The sequence below is a fragment of the Molothrus aeneus genome, chromosome 18 (genome assembly GCF_037042795.1).
Source record: "Molothrus aeneus isolate 106 chromosome 18, BPBGC_Maene_1.0, whole genome shotgun sequence".
Taxonomy (NCBI): domain Eukaryota; kingdom Metazoa; phylum Chordata; class Aves; order Passeriformes; family Icteridae; genus Molothrus; species Molothrus aeneus.
The window spans coordinates 132,846-159,080 of NC_089663.1; the positions used below are offsets into that span (position 1 = coordinate 132,846).

A 26,235-nucleotide genomic window follows, 5' to 3' on the forward strand; every position below is an offset into this window, starting at 1 on the left:
CCTTTCCTTAAGATGGCCTAAAGTTGAAAGGGATTTCATTTAAGGTTTTGAAGATAAGCTCCAAGGGAGAAGACAGGAAAAAAACCCAGAAATCAGAAAAAAAATAATATATTTAATCAGTTCAATTTTTAGTGCAGGTTGTAAAAGCTTTGCCAAAAAAAGACAGTTCTTTTCATGGCTGCAAAATTTCTCCTATCATCCATCAGTTTGTATGCCCATTCTTTACATCTGCACACACTGACCCCTCAATTCCTCTCCTCTCCCTGCTTTTTAAACTGCAATCTATTGGTCTGTTTTTAAGCTATTGACTGGAAGGTCTGGGACTGTGCTGTAAACTTCATCCAGGCCAACACAAGTGCACAAGTGAATGAGGCAGTGTTATTTAATTTCTTTGCCTAAACCCCTGGAGTCACTGTTTGCTGAGAATTACATTCTTCTACAATTACGGTGTTCTGAAATCAGGGGTTGTGTTTGTGCTGCTTGTGGGGATAAAGAAGTTTTCCACCTCACTCCCCCAGTGCTTTTTTTTTTGTCTGAATAGCATCTGTGTTTGTCCAAGGGGTCTCCAGAAGGGTGAAAAGGGTTGTCTTCACTTTCAGGAGCTCTCATTTCTGCCAGGGACTTGGAACAGAAATCAATACAAATCTCTTAGATTTGATGAAGTTTTAGAGAATAAGGTTGCAAAATTGCAACAAGATTACAGAGTTTAATAGAAGGCCTTTTAGAAGAGAAGGCAGCTTTGCTCTAAAACTGAACTGAAGGAGAGTGAGTTTCCCTCGTGCACATTCTTTCTGTCTTGCTCCCTAGTCTCAGGGAGGGTGTCTCCAAGGAAATTGTCCAACAGCCAGACCCCATTTGCCTTGTCTGTGAGGCTTCCAGATCCCCTGTGATGACACCCAAGGTGAGGAATGCCTGGCTTTCCATCACTACCACACTTCCTGGGCTCTTCCTAGGCTGGCAGTCATGTTCAGGTTTAGAGTCTCCTTTCTGGCACCTCTCAGGTAGAGGCACCTCTCCCAGAGTTTCTTGCCTCCCATCTCTGAGACAGACTGGCTTTGCTGTTCTTTGCCTTCTTGTCTGGGTGTGTTACAATTCTTGCCCAGTTCTTTACCTTCCCAACCTCAACACTTAATGGCTTGAGGATTTCTTCCAGTCTGAGACCAGACTGTTTATTCCCCACCCCCATCCTTCCCTGTTCTGTTATCTGGGTATACTGAGAAGCTGCACTTGACATGCAGGGAACTTCTGATCTGGCTAACATCAGCATGTGCTGCTTTTGGAAGTATTCTGCTTTCTGTTTCTCCTGATCTTTCCACAGCTGTACATGATGATTCCTTCAACCCTATGAGAAGCAAGCAATGCAAATAAAGAAGCACTATCCTGGTGATCAAGAAAAGAGATTTTGGCTTATTTGTTCAAGTGTTTGTTTCTAGGCAGTCACCAAAGCTTGAAAAGATTCGTTTTCAGGGTTGATTTTCAGTGTTGATTTTGTCATGATTTTGGGTAGATTTCAGTGTGGAAACAGCTTGATGAAAGGCTGTTACACAGACCTCAGGCATGAGACAGGCTGAAGATTTAGCCATCAAAACCTGATGCTGACTGATCTTACAGCAACATGGTGATTTCCATGGCTTGGAAACACTGTTCCATTTCTGGAAAAATTATAGGGGAGACAGAAGCTGGAGAAAAGGTGTTTGCTGTCAGGAAAGCCTCTGGTGAGGAAAGGTTCAGGGATCAAAGGGTCCAGTGTCAGAGATTTTCAGCTGAGCAGCACCATGCCAGCTGTGTGATCTGGTGAGTGGGGAACTGCTCTGGGTCTGGATAAGCTTTCACACAAAGAAGGTGGGAACCTTCTCTTTGGGCCAGACTTCTGGTAACCTGCAAGGTGATACCCTTAGGGACTGAGAGATACTGTTTTATCCTGTGAGTCATGTGAAGGGGCCCTCTGAGGGTTGTCATAGTCTCTAGGTCCCACTGCATCCCTATAACTCTGCATGTAACACAGGTAGAGCAGCAGTTTCTGGGAGTGCTGTCCTAAGAGAGGAGGCTGTTGCTGTGCAACACATAAGGAGGCCTGACCTGTTCACAGCCCCAAGAGCTTCTGCTGCTGGCACGTCCAGAGGGAGGGCTGCTTCCATGTGTCACAGCCTTAGTACTGCTCTCCTTTGGTGCTGGGTCAGTGCCCTCCATGTACCCAGCACGTCCTGCTAACCAGAGGGACCCTCCGGTCGACAGGTGGCAGAAAGAGTCACCCTTTGGGGTGGGACTGGCACCTGTCCCTGGCCTGTCCCTTTCTGCCTCCATTCTATCATCCAGAAGTCTGTGCCTCTGATTTTCTATTCTAACCTGTCTGCAGAGACACCTTGGCATCCGGGAGCAGCTTTATCACCATCGGCTCTCAGCAGATGTTGTTAGAACATTCTTACACCACCTCATCCTCTACATGGTGTGTGATTTACCCCCAAGAGCTCCAGAAACTGTGGTGAGCTCGTTCTTGCCTGAAATTCTCCATAGAGCCAGAGCCTGGATGGTAGGTGAGGCTGTCCTCTGGGAAGGGCTCCAGGAAGCATGGCTTTAATGAGCACAAGAGGAAACTGTTTAATTTCTTTGTCAGTTTAGGCCTGAGAAGTTAAATTGTTCTGCATCAAATGAGTGTGATCCACCTCTGCCTCTGCTGGGGAATCCGACACTGTCCCACATGGGGTAGCACAACAGTCCCTGAGGCAAAGTAGTTTCTGGGCAGCCTGGAGCCAGTTGTTTTCCTGCTCAGGCAACAAGGACTAAACTGTATCTGGTGAGATCTCCTCTGTCTCTGACCCCTGCCAGAGCACAACAGAATACAGCTTGGGAAGGTCCCATGAGGGGTTTAGGTCTGTCCAGTGCCTTTCCTGTAAGCTCACCTGCATGCAAGGTGCCCTGGTTCTGGCCAGGACAGGGGCCATTTTTGCAGTAGCAAGGAGCAGACATGTCCAGGACCCTGATGTTATTTTATACCACTTCATGTCATTGCTGGGTGCAGGGGAAAGGCACTGTCTTCTGAGAAGGGCTTGATTCCAGTTGAGAAAACATCTGTTGTATCTATTAGTGGGGAGTTTTCCCCACTAATAATTTAATTTCTTATACCTTTTGTTATTAGCAGTGTTGCTGCTACAGTTCGTTTTCTTATCTCCTTGCTGTTTCCAGTGAATTGTTCTTTATCTCAACCTGGTATCTTTACCTTTTGTACCTCCAGTTGGAGAGGGGAGGGGCACATGGTTTTAGTAGGAGTACTGCCTTGGAGAATACCATTTCTAAACCATGACACAGCATCAGAAGAAATCAAAAAGTACCAAAAGCTATGCCATGTTTAAAAAAGCCACCAAAATTCAATGTTTTCATCCAACCCTAAAGTACCTGTAAATCAGCCTGACACAGATGGATTTGCAATCAAGAGATACAAACAAAAATGGGGATACGTGAACATGGGAGAATGGACAGGCAGATGAGTTGAATTACAGATAAGAATCAGTAGAGGAAATCTGGCCAGCAATTAGACAGGTATGAAAAGAGGAGAAGTGACTGATGAATCATTAAGAGAGACCTGCAGGTAGTGGCTGTGTGATGGTGTCATTGTGAGGGCAGCAGAGGAGGAGGACTGTGCTGGCTGAAGCCACAACAAGCACACCAGATATTTGGATTTCTCAGTCTGGAAAATGCCTTTACAGAATTATGGGCAACACTTGTAAGTGGTGCATCCATTGTGGAAAATAATTTTAGGGGATAAAGCAAAAATATTTAATTAAATCTAAAGAAAAATATATTTTAATTAGCACAGGTATTTTTTTAACTTTAAGAAAGCATCTTGTCCTTTAAGTAAGTGGTCTTTTTTATCATCTATCAACAGTCCTGGCTCACCAGGGGGCTGGCAAATGGGATGTCTGAATCCCATTTTCATCCTTCTACAAAAAGGATGAAAAGGAGGATCTAGTGAACTCCTTCCTTTGGTGGCTGGGAAGGCTGTGGAGCAGATAGATCCTCCTGAGCACTTTGCTGACAAGGGAACAGTCCAGGGGGAGAAGGGTGCAGGCTGGGATTTGAGCCAGGGAAGTGAGGTGGGATACTGCTTTTTATCATGCCAATGTGCTCCTGAGCCATTACTGGCTCAGGCCAGTAAAACTCCCCCAACCCTGGAAAAATAGCAGGACATTCACACCATAGCCTGAGGGTTTTCATCCCTTCTGATGGGAGAGGAGGCTTTTATGTCTTAGAAGAAGTCATAAACTATCCAAGATCCTTGAAGTGCTCCCAGACCAATTTCTGGGGCCTTTGACCAGAGGACTGTGCACAATCCACAGTGCTGCAATGATCCATGGTGCTGTATTTTGCATCTGTCAGATGCAGAGTCCTCCAGAAGAGAAAGATCATCTTGGAGGTCTCCCTGGGAGGAGTCTGGGGCTGCTACCCATGACCACAGGGCACTGGAAGAAGTGGGACAAATCTCAGGTGGATCCCAGAGAAGAGTTAATTCCAAATGAGAAACGGTTACCCCAGGTTGCTTTTCTTAGAGGAGCCTTGAGCTGCTCCTGGGTTCTGAGGAGAGACTAAAGCAGCTGTGTAAAGCCTTCAGGAGATGCCTGGGAGGAGTCTGGGGTGGGTCCTTGAGGATGTAGGTCCCATGAACAGAAAAGAATCATCTTGGATCCCTTCCCTGGAGAAATCTGGGGCTGCTATTTGGGATTGTGAAAAATGCTTGGCTTTTCGCAAATATTGAAATTAATATTATATGTGTTATGTTAGAAAGTTATGGTGTACTAATTCTCTTATGTAGTGTGTTAAAGATAGTTTTAGATTATAACACAATGTTAAAACAGAAACTATGCTATGTAAGATACTCTTTAACTAGCTCAAGAAAGAGATGAGATAATCAAGAAATTCTTCACACAGAGATAACAGCAACAAGCTCTAAGAAAAGAAATATTGTCTTGTTATCAGAAAAGACAAACTTTCTTCCACCTCCTTTTCATCTTTGAGGTGCCAACAGGATTAAGGAGGACAATTTGACAATAACCAGAGAACACCCTTTGTTTGAAAAGAATTTCTGCATCATGGTTGAGGTATAAGAATATGCAAAAGGCTATTGCTTTTAAGAGTTAATCCTTTGTTAGCGAGCCATACTTTTTTTAAGGAAAGCATCCGAACGTTTGTATTCTTTGCTTTTATTGTCCTTTATTGTCCTAGCTCTGATTCAAAATTCTTATTATTCTAATTTGTATTACTATTTTTATAGCCATTTTATTACTATTAAACTTTTAAATTTTTTTAACAAGTGATTGGCGTTTTTCACAGGATTTCAGGCGCTGAAATAAAAGACAGAAAGACTCCAGAAGATGCATAGCAGGTGCCTAATGCAGAACCTAGAAGATGCAATTTCCACAAAGAGAAAAATCATCTTGGGCAGCTTCCCTGGAGGAGTCTGGGGCTGCTGCCTGGGATATCAAATGCCTATAGTAGAGATGAAAAGACTGGGAGATGCCTGGGAGAAGCTGCAGGGAGATTCCAGCAGATGCACTTTTGTTCAAAAAGAGAAAAATCATCGCAGGTTGCTTACTTGTAGGAGTCTTGGACTACTACTCAGGATGTCAGGATTTATTGGTAATTAATGAAAAGACTCTATGAGATGCTTGGGAAGTCTCAGCTGGATCCTTGAACAGAGAGCTTCTACCAAAGAGCAAAACATCACAGGCAGCTTCCCTGGAGTAGTCTGAGTCTGCTACCCGGGATATCAGGTCTTGAAATCACAGATCAAAAAGCCCCAGGAGGTGACTGGGAGGAGTCTTGGGGTCATCCAGGATAGTTCCCTCCAGAAGAGATAAAACATCTCCAGTTGCTTCCTTGCAGTACCCAGGACATCAGGGCTTTAATAAGTAGAAGCAAAAATCTATTCGAACTGTGGCCAGCCCAGCCCAGCCCAGCCCAGCCCAGCTGAACGCAGCCAAACCCGGCCGAGCTGCTCCGCTCCAGCCGGTCGTGCAGCGCCCCCTGCGGGCGGGGCAGCTCCTGCAAACCCCTGCCCCGCTCAGGCCCCTCCCGGCCCCGCCGAGGTCCCCGGGAGCCAGAGAGGAGTGACTGTGGGGGAAGCAGACATCAGGCACAGCAGGAGCACGGTGGTGTCACCCCGGGACGGCCTCCAGTGTGAGCCGGATGACGGGAGGGGACAGAGGAGCAGAGCGTCCCGCAGAGCATCCCCCTGCCTGCCTCGCATCAGGAGTGAGAACCGATCCCAGTGAAACCACAGTGCTGCTCCAGGTCTGCCCAGCCCAGAACTCTTCCCCCTTTTTGTGATCCTCCAAGGACTCCAGAGCTATTCCTCGGCACCCAGCCATCTCTTTTCATAGAAGCATGGAATATCCTGAGTTGGAAAGAACTCACAAGATTCATCAACTCCTACTTCTGGCCTTGCCCAGACAGCCCAACAATCCCACCCTGTGTGTGTTTGTGGTCCGAACACTTCTGGAGCTCTATCCTTGCTCACGGAGCAGAGATCAGTGCCTGCCCCTCAAGAGGAGCTGCAGCCCCCCTGGTGAGGTCTGAATAAACCAAGTGCCCTCAGCTGCCCCACACATCTAGACCCTCCACCATCCTCACAGCCCTCATTGGATGCTAAGAGATTTGTATCTTCTAGTATTGAGATGCCCAAAAGCTCCTGGTGTCGTGCCCACAAGGATCCCGTGGCTGCAGTGGTCCTCTGCCCATTGAGATGCCATGGCTGTGGTGAGCTCATGCCCTTTGGGATGCTGTGCCCATAGTATGTGAGGGCTAATGGTCTCTGCTGCTGTGTGGGGTGTGATCATCAGCCATAAGTGCAAACTGAACCTGTCTGACCACCCAGTGCAGCCCACACTCTTCCTCTCACTGTCTCCACCCTGAAAGCACTTGGCTTCCCTGAATACAACTACAGGTGATGGCCCTGTCTCACCATCACAATGCCCATTGATCTCCTCTTTAGATGGTTCCTCAGTGGTAATGACTATGGGGCTGCTCCAGGCTCATGCCATGCCATGCCATTGCAGGTACCACCAGAGCAGAAAGGTCATGGTGGCAGGGTGGATAATGCACGCTCTGCCTGAAACCATCAGTAGCTCCCAGTTCTGAGGGACCTGCTGCCTCCATGAGGAGCAGCACACATGGAAGAGTGGGACATATCCTACAGCCCACCTGCCACCACTGCCAACCCCAAGCTTGTAGCCGCATTTCTCTTCACAGAGAAAAGCAAGGCACAACTTCCCAAGGATATTTTCTGGGATTCACATTCTCTGAACCTCATAGAGAGAAAAAACAATTCTTATCTCAATTGCTGTGCCTCTTGCTGTTTACAAGTGGAATGCATTGTGGAAAGTTGTTTACTTGAAGAGAATTGGTAACTGGATTCTGGTGTGAGTGTTTTGATTCACTGACCACTTGAATCCGTTTGTGTTTTGGGACTGCCAACTGATAGTCACAAGATTCTGGGCAGTTGAGTGCTTTGTGCAGATTCAGTTTAGATTATTGTAATATAGAATAACATAGTATAATATAAAGTAATTAATTAGCCTTCTGGTATCAATGGAGTCAGATGCATCACTTTCTCCCCATCATCAGGGTTGCCCTGCCTTTACTGTACAGGCTGTCAATAAACCTTGCCTAGGGCGACTCACTGCAGTGAAATGGAGGGACATGGGCGTCAGAGCTGATGGCTGTGTCTCCATCCTCCAGCCTGCACTGCCATGGCAGGGATGTACAGCCTCCAGCCATGGGCTGCTGGTCCTGCAGGGATGTGTATAGGGTCTCAGGTCCCCCACCTCACTGGACAGACCCATTAGTACCTTAATGAGAGCTGACAAGTGCTTGGGCCAAGCATGCCCAAACGCATTAGCACAGGGAAGTCACCGCACCGCAGCCAGCTGCCCAGAGGCAGGACCTGCTGGCAGGTGTGGGCAGCACCTGTGGGCACTGCCTGCCTCATGCTGGCAAGGGCTGGGCTGAGGATGGGGTGAAGCCAGTGGTACCACAGCCACCAGTATGACCCAGGCTATGGGTGGTGCCACAGCCACTGGCACTCACAGCCCCTGAATTCCTCCCTCCCTAAAAATGACACCTGCCTTCTACCACCCATTTATTTACAGAAATTGAAAATTAAAACTACACCTGGGGCCAGCACAGACCTGTGGAACCCAGTCTAGCCACTGGAAACTCCCAAATCCCCCACCAGGCAGCTCCAGGCAAAGACAACCCAGTGCCAAGCATGGCTCTCCTCCTCTTCCCTCCCTGCAGGAGGGCTGTGCAGTGTCTCTGTGGTCTGGCCCATGGCTAAGAGGGTCCAGTACCACTCTCCATGGATGTGAGAGCATGGAGTAGGCAGGAAGAGCAGCCCAGCCCTCACTGCTGGAGCTGGAGGTTGGTGTGCAGAAGCCACTCAATGGTTTCCAGCAAGTAGGCCATGCCATAATGTCGGGCAATGTTCTGGAAGACACTGACATGGTCCATGAAGACCTGGGGAGAGAAGAACAGGGAGGGAAGGAGGCTACTCAGCATCCTGGGCAGCCAGGGGCTCTGACAGAGTGGCTGGGCAGGGCTGGCCAGAGAGCAGCTCAGCAGGTGCTCATAGCAGTCTCTCAGGTGCCGCAGGATGTGCAGTTAGAGCAGAGGCAGAGGAGGCACAGGGCACCTTAGGGCCCCTCACTGAGCTGCTGGGCTGGGGCTGGGCTGGGCAGGTGTTGAAGTACCTGGGAGGAGATGGTGAGGGCGAAGTCTCCAGCACAGCTGCAGTACACAGGCATGTGTGTCTCCTTCACACCGTGACACTTTCTGCACACCTGGAGGCCAAGGAGGTTCAGGTGGGTCAAGAGATGAGGCCAAGCTCTTCTGCCAGTGGAAAAGTTAATGTGTCCAGGCACAGACAACCAGGGAAATGGGCAGAGTGGGAGATCCCTGTGCTTACCAGGTCCTGCAGCACAAAGGCCATCAGTTTCTTCTGCAGGGCTTCCACCAGTGCCATCTCAATGGCATCAGTATCATACTGCACATGGCAGCTGGGGCAGAGCCAGCCGGGCAGCACCGACCTGTCCTAGGGGCAAAAAGAGGGGCGTAAGCACTGCAAGTTCCATGCACTGGGATAGTGGAACTTGTTTCTGGAGAGGACAGAACATAAGCCAAAGCCCAAGCATGCTCAGATCCATCACATGCAGCTAGAAAAGATGAACAGAAAATTTGCTTTAGGAGAGGATGATCATGGACAGCAGGCAGAGCTGCAAAACAAAGGGGAGATAAAGTGGGTAAGATGATTGGCTGGCCTCCAGCATTGCTGTACTGGGGCCTCTATTGTCCCTAGGAGAGAGGCTGCACCTGGGAAAGGGCAGGGTCCTTGCACAGGTCCAAATCCCTGCAGAAGTTGCAGTTCCTGCAGATGACTTCAGGAAGCATATAGGAGCGGCAAGGGTCCTGAAACTGGGCTGCTTCTGAGAACTCGCCCACCTCGATGAGGCGCAGCAGGTCCCGGCGTAGTTTGTTCACCTGGTTGGTTATGTTGGCATCCAGGGAGAGGACCTGCAAGGATAAAAGCCAGATGAGCCTAGCAGCAGAAACTGTTCTAAGGATAGCTCAGATCCTTGTGACCCTCATATAGATTCAGGACCCAGTAAAAAGATCCATCCTGGGAGAAGCTGCAGCAATGGACAAGGACCAGAATTTCAGTTCAGACCCCAATCCTTCAGCCAAGGAGCCTGGCCCACCCCTACTGACCTTGCAGACATATTTGATGAACTCTAGAGCTGGGTTGTTGAGTGGCAGGTAGGAGCCAGGCAGGACTGGGAACATATCTGAGGGCTCTGTGGCATTTTGGGAACCAGCCATCTTCTTCTGGATCTTCTGGGTGATGGTGAAGAAGCTTTGGGTGAGCTCATTGGCCACGTAATCTTGTGAGAAGGTTATCATGCCTAAAGGGGTAAAGCAGAGAGTGTTTGAACTGATTGGTGGCACGTAGAGCAAGCAAGGTGGGTGTCTCTACCTGCAGCAGGGCTGCCTTGGGGCTTGGCACTCACCAGGCATGGCCCTCAGCTCCCCCAGAGCCTCCTGGGACACCTGGCTGGTGCTCCTCCTCTTGATGGGGGTGCTCCCAGGAGTGTTACGCCGCAGTTCTTCCTTCATGCTGTGGTACACAGCCACGATGTAGGCTGGGAAGACATAGGCAAGGCTCTGGCTCCTATCCAGAATTGGCACCGGAGGGGCACAATGACCTCATCATCTCCCCATACTGCTCACCTGATATGATCATCAAGAAGTAGCTCTGGCAGGAGCCGGCCTGGGGCAGGAACTGCGCGATGTTCCAGTTATTCTCCAGCAGCTCCTCCACATCTGGCTCCCCTTTCTCCTCCTCTTCTTCCCTCGCCACCTCCTCCTCCTCCTCCTCTTCCTCACTCTCCTCCTCCTCCTCCAATGTCTTCCTGGTGTCCTTCTGGGGGTCACATGCATAGCAGTCTCTCATGCCCAGCCAACACCTCCCTACTCTGCTCCCAAGGGACAGGGTGCTTTCCATCTCTTACCTCCCCATAGTGGATGCGAGAATCCACTTTTCCCTTGATACCTCCATAATTTGCTGGGTCCATCCAGAGCAGGAACTCCCAGCACCGGGAGAATGAGATGGTCAGAGAGTGGAAGATCTCCTTGGAGTGGATGCTGGAGGGAGGAAACTGCAGTCAGTTTCTGTGTCAGCATAATTTCTTCTCCACGGGACACTGTGGGGAGGTGGTGCTGGCCAGGATAGAGGAGTGTCCCCTTTCCCACTGGGCACCTGCTAGGGATCCCAGGGGAAGTCATGCCCAAGGACACTTGGCTCTTTGTTCTTGTGTCAAGGTGCCTATACCACAGCTGGGATGTGGACAGCCAGCCAGGGGATAAGTTGCTGGGCATCTCAGGCTCTCCTTGAAGTCTCTTCAGGATTGAATCCTAGGAGTATACTTGGAATACTGCCCATAGAGGCAGCTAGGGACAAATCACTACTCCAGGCATGACAGCAAGACAACTAGGAAGCCTTGTCCCTTCCATAGCTTTGCCAAAAAAAGTAATAAATTCAGTTTTGAGGCGCATTAGAAGACAAAAAATCAGCATCCTCCTCCCTGGTCTTGAGCCCTGCCCCAGCCCCACCTCCAGGTGCACCTCACCTGTTGATGATATACTCCATATAGCTGATGGCATCCTCAATGTGCCGCTTCTTGGTGCAGAGGATGATGCGGTTGAAGTTGGCGTAGACCACAGAGGAGCCCAGGCGCTTGAACTCAGCCACCAGCCTGCAGCAGGGCACAGGGTGGCATCAGTGGGCAGGAAAGCAATGCATGAGGGGTATACGTGACCCAAAGAGCATGTGTTGATTCCTCAGCCTAGAGTCAACATGTAGCAACACTGGGCAAGGGAAGTCACCCAAAGAGGGTGAGAGTTCCCTCCTACTGCCCACCTTTCTGGAGGATCACTGTGGGTGCCAGCATCCTGGTCACTAACATCATGCCTCTCCATTCCCCATCCACCAGACTGGCACACTTAAGACCTCACTTACTGTAGGAAAAGCTTCTTCATCATGTTGTGGAGTGTGCGGTGCAGTGCTGGGTCATAAAGCAGGGAGGAAGGAGAGCGGAGCCAGCGGTAAAAGTGAATGACCTGGTTGTCTGCATAGGCATTGTGGTACTGCGTAATCTCCTTCACCCAGCTCACCACCATGCTCTTCAAAATCCTGCCAACGAGCAGAGACTGGCATCACCCCACCAGCAACCAGCAACACTTCCCCCTTCCTGACAGAGACCTATTTATGGGCACACTAGATGATTTAGAACAGGAACTCCCTTCTTCAGCCCTCAGCACATATATGCCTCTAAAACCTGGTGGAGCATGAACAAAGGAGAAAGCAACATTCCCCTGCATCTGCTGGCTGAGGCACCAGGCAGCTCTGAGGAACTTCCAATGTGTTGGAGAAGATGCCTGCCATGCACTGGAGGCATGGATTTGTACTTACACCACCCTACAAGCCCTACTGCTGGGGAAAGGCTAAAGCCAGGAGGGAGTGAAGTAGGACTCTAAGGGGACCTGCCAGGATGGAGACCACCTCTCTACCTCCTGCTGTTTCTCAAGCCACACCTGAAAGTGTTGGAGCAGAGGGCAGTTTCATCATAGCTGGCTGGGATGTTGGCAGCTTGGTTCCCTGTGACCATGTCCTCCAGGGATGCCTGCTGAATCACATCGAAGCTAATGCTCATGCTGGAGCCTCCTTCCATGTCATTCACGTGGTGAGACTGCAACACGGTATTCACAGCCAGGCTCTGGATGTCCAGCTCCAGACACACTAAGAGCAGACACAGCTGTCAGCAGGGAGGCAGGGAAAGGACCAGGAACACCCTCCTGCTCTGCCAGAAGTGCTTTTCACAGGTACAGGGTGATCTAGAGGTGCTACTGCACTCAGAGGGCAGATGCTTTCACAGGCATGACTGGACCTTCATAGGTGTTGATTGAGCCTTGTCTTTCAACAAGACTCAGACCTACTGATCCTCTGGGGACCACCAGTTTTCCTGGAGGCTGTGACAGTGGACCTCAGAAGAACTCAAGCTGCCTGAGAGGTCTGTCCCAGCATCACCAGTGATGACCAAGTGAGCTGTCCTTGGGCTGACAACATTGCAGGTGATCTGTCAAGTGCTGCTGTCATTGGTCATTGGTAAAGAATCCCCATTTTGATGCCTGCACATGTTTCAGGTGAGCCTTCCCTGCTCCAGGACATGCCCTTAGCATCCTCCTTACCCATACAGATGCCGAAACCCAAAAGCTGCTGGTTACAACTGTCACCATAGAGACTCTTTGGGGACTGCATCCACACCTCTGCAGGACTCACAGAGCAGGATCCAGCTCTGCCCCATTCAGTGCTACCACCTTCCTCCCTCTTCACCTGTGGAGTAGCAGCCAGGGTGGTTGATCTCAACTGAGGCTCTCTCATCAAACTCCATGACCAGGCGGTTGTCATCGGCCTCCTTCCCCCCCAGGTCGGGGCGGGCTGTGGGGGACAGCCACAACAGGTGGTTGTGACGATGAAGGTGGCGTGAGAAGAACAAGTCGGAGCCGAAGGTGGAGATGTCATCAGGGAGGTTTCCAATGGGGATGTGGTAGTACCTGAGGCACAGAGACATCAGTGGTCATTGGCATGAGCATGGCTGCAGGGAAAACAGAGACCCTGACCATCCCCTCAAGGGGTGAGGAAACTCCTGTGGTCCCACTGAGGGCATGGCAGCCTCACGGGAACATGGCCACCCTGGGTACCTGCTCATCTCAAAAGCCTGGGAAAGGCAGGTGTCCAGGTTGAGGTAGTGGCGAATCATGCGGCGGGCGGCATGGCGCTGCCAGTCCAGGACAGAGTAGCTGATGTCGTCTACCAGCCGGATGGGGACCAAGGGGAACTCCTCCATGATGGGGATTCCACTTGCCAGCTGCTTCAGGTCCCAGTTGGACTGCACAGCCACCAATGTGGGGCCCCGGCGCTCATCCTGCACCAAGAAGAAAGAGACATGTCCTGGTGCACCTCTCACCTGCTCAATAGGAAGCTGGTGGTGTCAGGTGCCCCATACCCAAAGCAGGTCCCCATGGTTCTGAGCACACCCCAGCATTCCTGAAGCATGCACCCACCTTCAACAACACCAGCTCTCCAGCTGATTGCAGGGACGGAGCTAGATCCTGAGGTGGCCTTGCTGCTGACACTGCCCCAGATAAGCCCCACACAAGCAAAACAAGCACCCACTTCATGACCTTGGGTCCAGCAGTTACAAGCAGGTGTTCTTGGAACTGCTGTAACAGTGCCTTCCACAGCATCCTTCCCTTAGTCCAAACGGTCCCACTGAAACCTTCCCCACACCTTCATCTCACCTTGTAGCCTGAGAGCAGCCGCTGGACACCTCTGTAGATGGCCTTGGGGTCGGTCTCAGCACGCACCTCAAAGGTGTGTTTGTCTGGGGGCAACAGCTCCTTGCCCACCTTTTCCAGCAGAGCTGCGCGCTCAACTGAGAACAAGGTGGAGAGGTTTGGCATCTGGTTGCTGCGTACCTGGGTGGAAGAGGGACCAGGTCAGAGCAGGGGGAGAGCAACCCTGGGATGTGCAGTGCCAGGGGCCCTGCCAAAACTTGGCAGGGATGTGTGATGTACGGAGAAACCTCCTGCTGCCTGGCCCTACCAGGTCTGGGGTGGAAGGGACCTTTAAATGTTGTCTAGTCCAACCCCCTGCCACAGATAATACATAATCTCAGAATTGTTTAGGTTGGAAAATACCTTTATGATCAAGTCCAGCTGTTCACCGAGCACTGCCAAAGGCCACCACTAAACCATGTCTCCAAGTGCCACACCCTCACATCTTTTAAATCCCTCCAGGGATGGTGACTCCACCACTGTCCTGGGCAGCCATGCCACGGCTTGACAACTCTTTTGGTGAAGTTTTTCCTAACATTCATCCTAAACCTCCCCTAGTGCAACCTGAGGTCGACTAGACCAGGTTGCTCCAGGCCCCATCCAACCTGGCCTAGAAAACACTTCTGGGGATAGGGCAGCCACAGCTTTGCTGGCAAATCTGTGCCGGGGCCTCACCACACCCACAGGGAACAATTTCCTCCCAATATTCCACCTAACCTTGCTCTCTGGTAGTGGGAAGCCATTCCCCCTTGTTCACAGGGAACAATTTCCTCCCAATATTCCACCTAACCTTGCTCTCTGGTAGTGGGAAGCCATTCCCCCTTGTTCTGTCACTCCATCCCTTGTCCAAAGTTCCTTTCCAGCTCTCTTTAGGCACTGGAAGGGGCTCTAAGGTCTCCCTGGAGCCTTCTCTTCTCCTGGTTCAACACCTCCAGCTCTCCCAGCCTGTCTACAAAGCAGAAGTGCTCCAGCCTTCATCAGAGCATCTCTGTGGCCTCCTCTGAACTTACTTCAGCAGCTCCACATCATTCCTATGTTGCAAACCCCAGGCTGGAGGCAGCTCTGCACGTGGGGTCTCACCTGAGCAAGGCAGAGGGGCAGAATCTCTCCCTTCCCTGCTGTGGGGATCAGTTCAGGACATGAGGGCTATCAGGGCACATGGCCAGGGCATGTCCAGCCATCAGCACCCCTAATTTTCCACTCTCCACAGCCCTCCTTACCTTGTCCAGCACAAAGACAGCAGCCTTGCGTTGGGAGGGGATGAAGAGGCCCAGGACTGCCTTGCTGCCCTGGGAGCTGTGGTACAGGTAGATGTGGCGAATGCTTCCTGGGGACATAGAGCACAGAGCATCAGTGGTACCCATGGGTGCCAGGTGCCCCAGGAGCCCCTCTCCCAGGATGCCTCACCTGGCTCCAGGTAAGTGAACTGAGCCAGTGAGCGCATCTCCAGGTGCTCAATGTTGAAGGTTTCAGCCTCTCGCCCTGCCAGGTGCCGGACAAGCTGCCTGCTGACCATGCACACACAGCCCAGGTGGATCAGGGCACGGAATAGCAGTGGCACCTGGAATGATGGGGAGAGATGTGATGGAACAACTGCTACTAAACTCTTCTTGGGGTTGCAGACCTAGAATAACCCAGATTAAAAGCCACAGGTAGCACATATCTGAGGTGCCTTGGCATGAGTTTGGTACTATCAGCCTTGCTAAAGGTATAGAACAGGTACCTCAAAATCCACATCTTCCTATCTACGCCCAGACCCTATCATCAAGGTACTTTGGAGGACATGTGGAGCAATATTTGGGCAATCTTGCTGCTCTGCAACTTGTGGTCTGTCACTCTGAGGCAGGGGCTCCATTTGAACCTCCAGATAATGGAGCATGGTGGGAGATTCACCACAGATCCATCCTGTTTTATTAAACCCATAGCTGTCAAGTCCACTGCTGTTGGAGACTCTTGAATGGCTTGCTGAGGAACCTGGTCCAAAACTAGTGAGAAGCAATAAACATTTGTTGCCTAATTACTCTTCCCTTGTGCTAGTTTTAGTTGTAGAGGCCCCTCACATCTCTTCAGCAAGATGAAGCATTCCCATCTAAGTTTCATCCCTGAGGGCAAACTGTTCCCTCCCTTGCATCCCTCTGTTAGTCCTGATGCATTTTTTGGGATAATGATCAGAACTGCACTGCAGATGTTTAAAGATCAAGACAGAGCTTTCCTTGCCCAGGTCAGTGTCCAGCTGAGTTAACTACGTCTCTGAGGATGGAAACTCCACATCCCCTTGGGCAACCTGCTCAACGATATTTGCAGAAGTTTTTTCTGGCATTTACACTGAATTTACATGTTTTAGGTTGTGTCCACTGTTGCCCATTCTTTCCTGGGTGCCAGAGCAGAGCCTCTTCTCCACTCTTCCCATCAAGCAGGTCCCCTGAGCCTCTTCTGGGCTGCACAGTCCAAATCACTCAACCTCCCCTCAGATGACAAATGCTGGTACCCCATGACTACCTAAATCCCTTCATATCTTTAAAACTTCTCCATGCCCTTTGTTTTACTTCAGCTGCTCATTTAATTTTCTCTAAACTTCTTGGTTTTTCCTCTTCCCACTTATTAAACTCTACTAGAGTGGAGAAGACTCAGGTTTTTCTAGAGGAAGGTCTATAGATATAAAGAATTTGGGTACAAGCCAGTCACTTCAGACAAGTAATCTGAAGTATGTTTTGAGTGCTGCTTACTTAACCTCAGTAGGGTTTGGTGGGGACCATTTTCAATTGATGATGGCATATATGGTTCAACCTTTTACATCACCATAGGATTTCACAGTCTCCACGTAATCATTAAGTGTTGTGCCTTGCCTTGAGAGACCTTTCTTCAAGTTTTTCAAAAGTAGAAACTTAAGGTGAATAAAAAAGTTTTCTTCAACTATGTCCCACTGGAATGCTTCATAGGTTATACCAGCAACTTGAGTAGCAAGTCTCCCAACTATGTGATGATCTTTTTGCCCTTGCAGCCTCCTGCACCTCAGAAAGCATTTCATGGCCAGTGGCACCTCTGGTCACAGCAAAGCTTGTCCTACTCAGGACTTTTCATCCATAACAATCCTATGGTGCATTTCAGTATCAAATTCACCAGCGTTCATGCTTTCTTTAACTCCACTCTTACAATGGTGTGGTCTATTCTGCCACTTCCATACAGGCCATGTCTTTTCACTACAATACCTTCTTCGTTAAATTCCTGTCATCAGGTTTTGATCTGCTGGACAAACCAGTATCCTCACTGGAAGCAAGCATCCCAGGTTCCCACCTTCATTCTCAGCTTTGGCAAATTGAATTTTAGCCTCATTGCTTTCTACAGAATTTCATTTAGGTTGTTCTTGCTCTTCCCAAACTTTCAAGTTATATGCTGTTCTTTTATCTAAAGCTTTTACAACCTTGTTTTAGAGGACATGGCACTCAGACCTATGTATCACTTCACATATGTTGGTTTTTCCCCACCTTTACTCCAAATGCCCTTTCTCTTTCCTGGTTACAATATCAGCAGGCTGGGTCAGGATTCGTTTAGAGGAAGCTCTCAATTTCTTTCCCCAAAGTTTTCTAACTCCAAATAAACTGAAGTCCCTTTCTCAACATACTGTAATCCATGTACTGATACCCAGCACTTCTGTCCATATGAGCATAATTACCAGTTTCCTGGACAATGCCCAGGGTCTTGGATTTTTGGTGTCTCACCACTGGAACTCAGACTAACAAGCTACTGCTCAGCAACCCTTAAAGATGAGCACCTGAAGGAGTTACCTGTGTCTCATACACTCCCTCGATGTCCGGAGCAGAGAGGTCTGCATTGATTTCGTTGATGTGCTCTTGGTACATGTCTTCAGGAACAGAGTATTCGTACAAGTTGTAAACTAAGTTGGAGCGGGGCAGGATTCTGTTTACCTGCCAAGGTAAGGGACAGGATAATTGGGACACATCCCACCACATGGCACCACTGCCAGGAGCCAGGCTCTGAGCCAGGCCAGCTCCTGGTGCCCTCTCCTAAGGAAATCAGTGGGTTATGCTCATGCACGTTACAAATTCCTTTAACAGAGAACTTGATTTCCAGGCAGACTGGAATTAGCAGAGGGACTAGGGCCTGGATGAGGGATATCCATGGGGCAGGAGGTGTTGCGTGGCAGATGCTTGTAACTCCTGCTTACAGGGAAGGTGAAGTGCCTTACCTCAGGGCAAGCAGCTGTTTCCCCTTCCAGAAGGGGTAGGTCCTCACCTTCCTGTAGGCTGTTCCCTCCTCAGGCTTTGGGACACGCTGGTTGACATAGAAGACACGGGGGATGCTCAGCTTGATGCAGTGCAGGTCGCTCCCTATCACCGCCCATAGCCGGAACAGCCCAGGCTGACTGGTCTCAGCGATCTGCAGGACATGGGGCACGAGGTCAGTGGTAGCAGGAGATCCAACATGCCATCAGTGCTTACATCTACACTACAGAGCGCTCTGGGGGAATCTATATGGTCAGTTGGTGGCTAAAACCAAAGTGGGGGTTTAGCGAGTCATCGCTTTCAGCTCTGGAGTCCCTGTGTCCTGCCACTGTCCCAGGGCACCATGAAGAAAACTCTGCCTCAGGCTGGCCAACCAGCTCCAGGGATTGTCATCCAAGTCACTTGAAGTCCTGGACCTGCAGCTCTGACACCTTTCTGGAGGATGAAGTGGGTGACAGGGGCTGGGCTTAGGTGGCCACACATAACAAAGGTTGTAAAAACACCTGGATGACACCACCCCACCTCTTCATTTGTACATTGTCGGCTTCTACGCACCACTGGAATCCTGTGCCCAGTGCTGGGCTCCTTAACACAGGACATGGACATAAGGAATAGAGTGAAGAGCCACAAGGAGGAAGAAAGGATTGGAGCATCTTTCATATCAGGGAAGACTGGCAGAACTGGGACTGTCTATCTCAGAGCAGAAAAAGCTCAGAGGGATCTCATCCACATATATATATACCCAATGGGAAGTGCAGAGAGGACAGAACCTGACTCTTCCCAGTGGTGCCCAGTGACAGGACTAGACATCATAGGCACAAAGCAGAATGCAGGAGGGTTCCTCTGCATGTCAGAAACTTCTTCCCTATGAAGGTGAACCTGGTCCAGGTTGCCTATGGATGGAAGTGGTGCTCTCCATCCTTGCAGATATTCCAGGACATGGTCCTGAGACCTCAGCTCTGGGTGGCCCTGACTGAGCAGGATGTGAGACCAGAGGGACATGAAAGCTGCCCCAGCCTCAGCTGATGTTTTTGCTGTTCTGTGACTGCACAGTGCTGCCTGCAGGCTGAACTAGAGCTGCTCCACCAGCAGATCTACCCATGCATCTCAAAGTCACCAAGAATGACTCTGTAGACACCTGTTTCCATCCAGATGTGTGTGAGTCTGAGGCTCTGCAGCCCCTCATGGGCTCCCCAGGGCTAACACTTACATGGGGTAGGTCAGGGCTCCTGAACTTCACCGTTTGACCACAGAGTGTAAATGTGAGGCTTGTGCCCCAAGCTGCTCTGTGGCAGGTCCCCTCCCCAGTACCTGCACGACCTGCCAGGGCAAGTCCAGGATGCTGCGCGCTGTCCGGCGCAGGTAACTGCTCAGTCCTTTGGAGAGGGCATCGCGGACCACTCCTCTGCCCGCCACCACCTCACCATCCTCCAGCCGCCGCCTCTTCCTCCGCTCCTGCCGCTGCCGAGCCTGCAGCTCCCACTTCTTCTGGTGGAAGCGCAGCCAGACCAGACGCTCCTCCTGAGTGGGGTGACCGTAAGAAAGAAATCAGCAAAAGCATCCCAGCCCCACAACATCACACCATACAGCCTAGGCCTCCAGCCCCCAGTCTCACACATCATGTTCTGCCCCAGCTGTGAAGCCACCACCCCCTTTTCTCTATCAGTGATTGCTTTTCTGTCTCCTGGTTGTATTTCTCTTTGTATCCCAGAACCATGTGTGTTCAGAGTGTGGGTTCTCAGAGTGCAGCTGTGAAACCCACAGCTTGCTCCTGGAAGTACCCAAGCTTGGATGGATGAGTACAATCCTGGGGCATCCCCTGCACAATCTGCTTCACCTACCTTGGTGGTGCCAAGGGACGGAGGTGGGCCCAGGATCTCTCGCCAGGACTGGGACAGCTCCAGGTCCTGGGACAGCTCTTGGCTTTCCTCTGCTGCAGGGATGCGCTTCCGCTTATTTGCAATGGGAACCAGTGGCAGAGGGATCTTGACAGCCCCAAAGTCCTCTATGTCACTGACCTGTGAGCTGGGTGTCCCCTCCACAGGCGGGTTGGCAAGAATCTGAGAGAGCAAGGAGAGCAGGAGGATGGGGGCTGCAAGAGAAAAGCCCCACTGGCACTGCCAGCACCTTTCCCTCCCCCTCTTTACCTGTTTCTTGCCTTTTGAAACAAAAAGCTCATTGATTTTTTTCTGTTTGTACACATCATTCTTCTCCAGGAGCTTCTTGTGAAGCCAGTCTGGGTGTCGGACCCGTGGCACCGGGTTCTTTACCTGCAGAATAGCTCCAAATCACACTGAGTCCCCTGCAGAAATCCTTCCTCCTGTCCACCCCCTCACTGCCCTATACCTGCTGCAGGGCTGCAGGAATGGTGATGATTTTCTGGATGGTGCTGCCCAGCCTCTCAATGTAGTAGTCCCAGTCCAGGATCTGGAAAGAGGGCAGAGCTTGGGCAGAGAAGAAAGCCAAGCAGAAGGGCCTCCAGACACAGGATCAAACATCCCAGTAGCACCCTCACCCCAGCCCCCTGCTTTGTGAGCACAGGAAGCCACCACCCAGGCTGTCTCTCCAACAGGATGAACCCATGTCCCAGATGTGGTGTCATCTGCTGGGATGCCTCACTCACCGCACGGATGTTGAAGTCCTGCAGCGAGGGGCTCTTCAGCCATTTCCGGAGGTAGTGCTTGCGCACACTGGGCTCAGCTTGGAAGATGGCAAGGGGGATGGCCCTGAAGAAGGCAGGGAATCAATGTCCCAGCACCCCACAATCTACTTTCCCAGCCTGTGGAGATCCTCCAGGCTTCTCCTAAACTCCTATGAGGCCACTGGGCTGTCCAGTGTTACCCACTGCCCTGCTCATGGCCTATGCCAGATTCAGGTGATCACCTGGCCATGTATTCCACCTCCCTCCCTTCTTGCTGCCTGTGCATCCCCTCTTGGGTTTCTCACACCCTGCCAGAAGCCCTGGCCCCTCCAGGTGGGGTTACCTCTCGGTGACGGGAGACCCTTCTGGTTTCTTGGAAATGATGAAACGGCAGCTCAGTCCTGCATCCTTCACCATCTGGTCCCCCAAAAACTCTGCCAGGCGCTTGGCAGTGCTGATGGAGGTGGACTTCTGCTCCCCGTAGTCCTCCAGTTTGCGTGACATGGACCGGTTCTCTGAGATGAGCTCAAACAGCTCTGAATCAGGCATGTTGGCAGCCTGAAGGCCAGGGAAAAGCCCAAAGTCAGCAAGAACTAATGATCAAACTTTGCTGCTGTTAGAAAGAGGGAACACCATACACAGCTGCTGTGTCTCTTTACTGGGAGCCTGGGAATTGCTTCCTGGTGCAGCTGCCAGTGGGATCTATAGAAAAGAGGGTGTGTGGGTTTCAGGTTGGCATCAATTGCATCAGCCCAGCTGTGGCAGTACAGCTTTGTGTTGTGCATACAAAGCTAGGCTCACCAAGAATTTGTTATAAAACAGCATCACAAAACTAAGGACTAGAGGATCAGAACTAAACATGTTTTGTCTCAAACATTCTGAGTATTGCTACAGGAAAGGTGTGATTGGAAGAGAGCATCCCACAGAGGTGTGGCAGTGCTGTTCTGAGCCAATTCCCTGCTACGCCTTAAGACTCAGGCTTAGTCCCCTCTCCAACACACATCCAGAAGAAGGGCTTGCTGTGCATGAATAGGTCCCCCTCTCTTCTTTTTCTCTCTTTCTCTTCCACTTTCTTTGTCTCATTGTTTGCCCCAGCTCTCGACCATCCATATGGCATGACCAAAGCAAGACCAACACAGATCTAAGGACTAGTGATATTCTTTGTTTTCTTCCCTTGCTTTGCTTGAGCAAAGGGCCATCATATTCTACTTCATACTTGGTATTGAACCCTGTTGTGGGAATGGGGAGCTTGTGTAAAGGTGTGTTGTGGCTTGTTAGCCAGGACCTTTGAGTAGTGGTGTTGTGGCTCATGCACCAGCACCTTTGTGTGATGGTGTGTTGCAGCTTGTTAGCCAGTACCATTGAATACTGGTGGTCTATTGTGGCTTGTGAGCCAGTGCATTTTGAGGAGCTTGTGGTGGGAGTTGAGAGCTTATTGAAAAATTAAGGGCTTGTTTGCTGCCACTCTCGTGGAAGTCTATTGTAAGAATTGGCTTGTTGACTAACACCTTTTGAGTTGATGCAGTGGGCTGGTTGCTGGAGTTACAGCGACTGTACAATAAAAAGTAAAGAGTTCCTGACAAGTGACCGGTGTCTTTGTTCAACCTGATGAGAATTTATGATGAACATCATGCCCCTGGACCAGCAGGTCCCAGTTAGGACCCTTGTTCCCTCCCACCCCCTTATCTCACAGAATCACAGAATCATTTGGGTTGAAAAGCCCTCTAGTATCACCAAGTCAAACCATTCCCCCAGCAGTACCAAAGCCACCACTAACCATGTACACAAGTGTCACATCCACACAGCTTATACATTCCTCCAGGGATAGGGATTCCACCACTGCCATGGGCAGACTGTGTCAGAGCTGTACAATCCTTTTGGAGATGAAATTTTCTTTATTACTCAACCTAAACCTCCCCTGCTGCAATTTGAGGCTGTTTCCTCTAATCCTGTCATTTGTTCCCTGGGAGAAGTGCCCAACTCCCACGCTGGGAGTTGTACATGGATTGTGGGAGTTGAACGTCCCACGTGGTTCCGTCCTATTTGTCAGGGAGTTGTAGAGTAAGAATGTCCTCCCTGAATCTCCTCTTCTCCAGGCTGAGCCCCCACAACTGCTCCTCATTAGACTTGCATTCCAGCCACTTCCCCAGCTCTTTTCCCTTCTCTGGACATGCTCCAGCCCCTCAATGTCTTTCTTGTCATGAGGGGTTCAAGGTGCCTCACCAGTGTCCAGCAGAGGGGGATGGTTACTGCCCTGGTCCTGTTTGCCACGCTATGGCTGGTACAGGCCAGGTACCATTGCCCTTCTTGTCTACCTGGGCATGTGTTTAGTCACTCTTGATCAGCACCCCCAGATCCTTTCCTGTCAGGTGCCTTTCCAGAGCCTCTGCCCCCAGCATGGAGCATTCCACGGGGTTGCTGTGACCCCTGTGCAGGACCTGGCACTTGACCTTGTTGAACCTCACACCACTGGGTTTGGCACATGGATCCAGCCTGTCCAGTTCCCTCTGCAGGGCTTCCTGCCTTCCAGTAGATCCACACTCCCACCCAGCTCAGTGTCATCTGTAAAGTGACTGAGTGTTAAAGTGGCACAGGAGACCACTGAATCTGTGCAAGCAAAGTCCACCCTCCCACAGTGCCTGACCAACTCAGATGCTCCTTCCCAGGCTCCACCTTGGAGTGCAGACTTGCTGAGCTGTGCCTACCTTGCTGTAAAGCACATCCAGCCAGTAATCGGCCACCTTGGCCACGGAAGCATAGACCTCCTCCAGGGTGCTCCCTTTCAGAAAGGCTTCGAACACAGATGACTGGAATATCTTCACCAGCTGCAGTTCTCCCCGGCGTTTCACCTCAAACCCCTTCAGCTCAGCCAGGGACCCATCCTCGTTGAACACGGCATACCTAGGAGAGAGTGTGAATAAACCTGGCCTACACCAAGGGACACATCCCTCAGGGTGCCACCGGTGTCCTTCCAGCCAGGGTGCTTCTCCCCATGCCTTTGTGCCACTATCCAGCATGTTCAAATGAGCCACAGCTGCACCTGGATAATCTCAAGTATCTACAGCTTCTCTAGCAACCATTTTACCTTGGTCTAGAAAAGGACCTCAGCTCTTGACCCAGATCATCCACACTGACTCATTGAACCACAGGGGAAGTGATCTTAAAGATTATCCAATCCCATGCTCCTGCCATGGGCAGGACACCTTCCACTAGGCCAGGTGGTTCCAAGCCCTGTCCAGGCTGGCCTGGAACACTGTGGAGCTGCCAAAGCTTCTCTGGGTATCCTGTGCCAGTGTTGCACCACCCTCACAGACAAGAATACCTTCCCAATATCTCATCTAACCCTGCTTTCTGGCAGTGGGAAGCCATTCCCCCTTGTCCTTTCCCTCTCAGCCCTTGTCCAGAGTCCCCCTGCAGCTCTCTTGGAGCCCCTTTAGGCCCTGGGAAGGGCTCTGAGCATTCTCTGCAGCTTTCCCCATGTAAACACCCACAGCTCTCCCAGCCTGGCTCCAGAGCAGAGGGGCTCCAGCCCTTGGAGCATCTCCACGGCCTCCTCTGGACTCAATCCAGCAGCTCCATGATTTCTTGTGCTGAGCACGCCAAACCTTGATGCAGCACTGAGGGTGAGGAGTGACTTTAACTGTTGTAAGGGAAGGAGATGAGAGCCCAAGAGGGGAAATGAAGATATTAGGAAGAGATTTAGAAAGCAGGAAACTGGCAACTCCAATGCTGGCAGAGAGGTTGAGAGAAAACTGGATGCAGCCATGACACACTTTTAAGGGAACATTCCTCCCTCTTGCCTTTTCTTTTCTTGCATTGTTTTGCCTTTTACAGCCCTGAAAATTATCTGTATGTCTCAAAAAAAAAAAAAAAACCCAAACCACCATTGTGGGAATAACCAGTGAGAAGAGGGGATGCTCAAACCTGCTTGGCCAGCCCTTCCCCCACCTACCCACATTCCCAACAGCACAACCTTGCCTTCCTCCACCGACCACCGTGCCTGCAGCCATCTCCAGGCTGCTGTGCTTGGAGAGTGACCAGGAAATAAATGCCCTTTCTTAGACACCTAAACTATAGGAATCCAGAGCTCCTGAGGGGAGTAGTACAAACACAGCCCACTCAGAGCTGAGCAACACTTTGACTCCTGCAGAAGGGTCTGAATGCCTGGAGAGGGGCACTGGTAGGGAATGGTGTGTGCTGAACCTTGTCCTGTCAGGGATTAAGCACAAAAATGTTCAGAATTGTGAGGACAGAGAGTGCTGGGGACAGCAACTGCATGTTTTGGAGTCAGATCCAGGTCTGTGGGCTGCCACCCAAAATAATGGATGTTAGTGCTCTAGCTCACATTCTTGGTGGTTGTTGAGAAATCAGTGAAGTTTGGGTACAACTGTCCTATAATGTGACAGTAATGGCAGAACCAATCCTACTTACAGATGGAGAGAGAGGGGGAAATACATAGGAGAAGTGTTACTGGAAGTCAGTTAACACTTGAAAAATAGGAAGGCAGGAACTGCTAAGTTTAAACAGATTGGATTGAATAGAAGCAGTATTAGAAATCCTCAGAAGCAAAGTCAATGTTCTCCTGCACACCTCAGAGCCAAACAGGCAGATGCCACTAGGCTGGAGAAATGTAATTTTCCTGTTACCTGCTAAAATTTTACTGCTGTAGTAGCTACGTTCAATGATCTGACATAAGGAACTTGTAATTTTAAGCCAGTGAGTCAAATGCTGCTGGCTCTGGAGGCAAGGACCAACATGCCCCACATGTACAAAGGCAACGAGATCTTTAGTCTTTCAACTCAGGGGAAGAGACAATATTTCAAGCTTTGAAATCTCACCTTTTTTTCAGCTTCTTGCCCTCCTCTTTGGAGGCTGGAAGGATCATAGCCAGGTATGGACCATCCACTTCAAAAAAGATGCTGTTCTCTGAGCGCGTGATGTAGGTGAGTGAGGCTGGATCCTGCAGCTCCTGGTACTGGTCATTTGTGAAGCCTTCCTGTGGCACAGCCCCAGGAGAACAGTTTCAATCTACAGCTATCAGGTCACACTAGGGGATGCCCCTGGGACACACCCTGCCCAAAGGGACACCTGAGCAAGCCTCTGGGAGCTATAGCACAATTTAGGACTCAAAAGTCAAAGCACCTTTCCTGCCTGTTGAGAAGAAAAAGGCTTTGGACCCTAAAATGATATTTTCTTCTCTTATAGAGCCTGGAGTAAGCAGAGCATAGGTTTAGACCCTGTGCTGGACTCCCTACCCTGGCCTCTTACAGACCCCCCTCTCTGGGGAGGATATTGAGCCTCTTTCTCCACTCAGATGCTCTCCAGGGCCATCACCCCCAACATCTCACCCACTGCATAGGGAGTGGAGATGGAAGAGGGGTTCTCCCAACTCATCAGCTCTCCATCTCC

General features: G+C 50.5%; 1 protein-coding gene across 1 annotated transcript in view; it reads right to left on the reverse strand.

Annotated features, from left to right (window-relative positions):
* Window positions 1–8,229: 8,229 nt before the first annotated feature.
* Window positions 8,230–26,235, reverse strand: part of POLE (DNA polymerase epsilon, catalytic subunit) — a 33,657-nt gene continuing 15,651 nt past the window's right edge. Inside the window, exons 23-48 of the mRNA XM_066562090.1 lie at window positions 25,665–25,822; window positions 23,532–23,727; window positions 21,170–21,384; window positions 20,809–20,911; window positions 20,532–20,612; window positions 20,333–20,455; window positions 20,027–20,245; window positions 19,497–19,706; window positions 18,196–18,339; window positions 17,727–17,867; window positions 15,349–15,502; window positions 15,162–15,268; window positions 13,906–14,082; window positions 13,306–13,529; window positions 12,938–13,158; window positions 12,139–12,343; window positions 11,564–11,737; window positions 11,175–11,300; window positions 10,557–10,689; window positions 10,276–10,468; window positions 10,056–10,187; window positions 9,757–9,950; window positions 9,361–9,561; window positions 8,957–9,082; window positions 8,742–8,831; window positions 8,230–8,508 (exon numbers count right to left, since the gene is read on the reverse strand). Coding sequence (XP_066418187.1) covers window positions 8,395–8,508; window positions 8,742–8,831; window positions 8,957–9,082; window positions 9,361–9,561; window positions 9,757–9,950; window positions 10,056–10,187; window positions 10,276–10,468; window positions 10,557–10,689; window positions 11,175–11,300; window positions 11,564–11,737; window positions 12,139–12,343; window positions 12,938–13,158; window positions 13,306–13,529; window positions 13,906–14,082; window positions 15,162–15,268; window positions 15,349–15,502; window positions 17,727–17,867; window positions 18,196–18,339; window positions 19,497–19,706; window positions 20,027–20,245; window positions 20,333–20,455; window positions 20,532–20,612; window positions 20,809–20,911; window positions 21,170–21,384; window positions 23,532–23,727; window positions 25,665–25,822 — 4,161 coding nt within the window. The 3' untranslated portion in view covers window positions 8,230–8,394. The remainder of the gene's footprint in view (window positions 8,509–8,741; window positions 8,832–8,956; window positions 9,083–9,360; window positions 9,562–9,756; window positions 9,951–10,055; window positions 10,188–10,275; window positions 10,469–10,556; window positions 10,690–11,174; window positions 11,301–11,563; window positions 11,738–12,138; window positions 12,344–12,937; window positions 13,159–13,305; window positions 13,530–13,905; window positions 14,083–15,161; window positions 15,269–15,348; window positions 15,503–17,726; window positions 17,868–18,195; window positions 18,340–19,496; window positions 19,707–20,026; window positions 20,246–20,332; window positions 20,456–20,531; window positions 20,613–20,808; window positions 20,912–21,169; window positions 21,385–23,531; window positions 23,728–25,664; window positions 25,823–26,235) is intronic.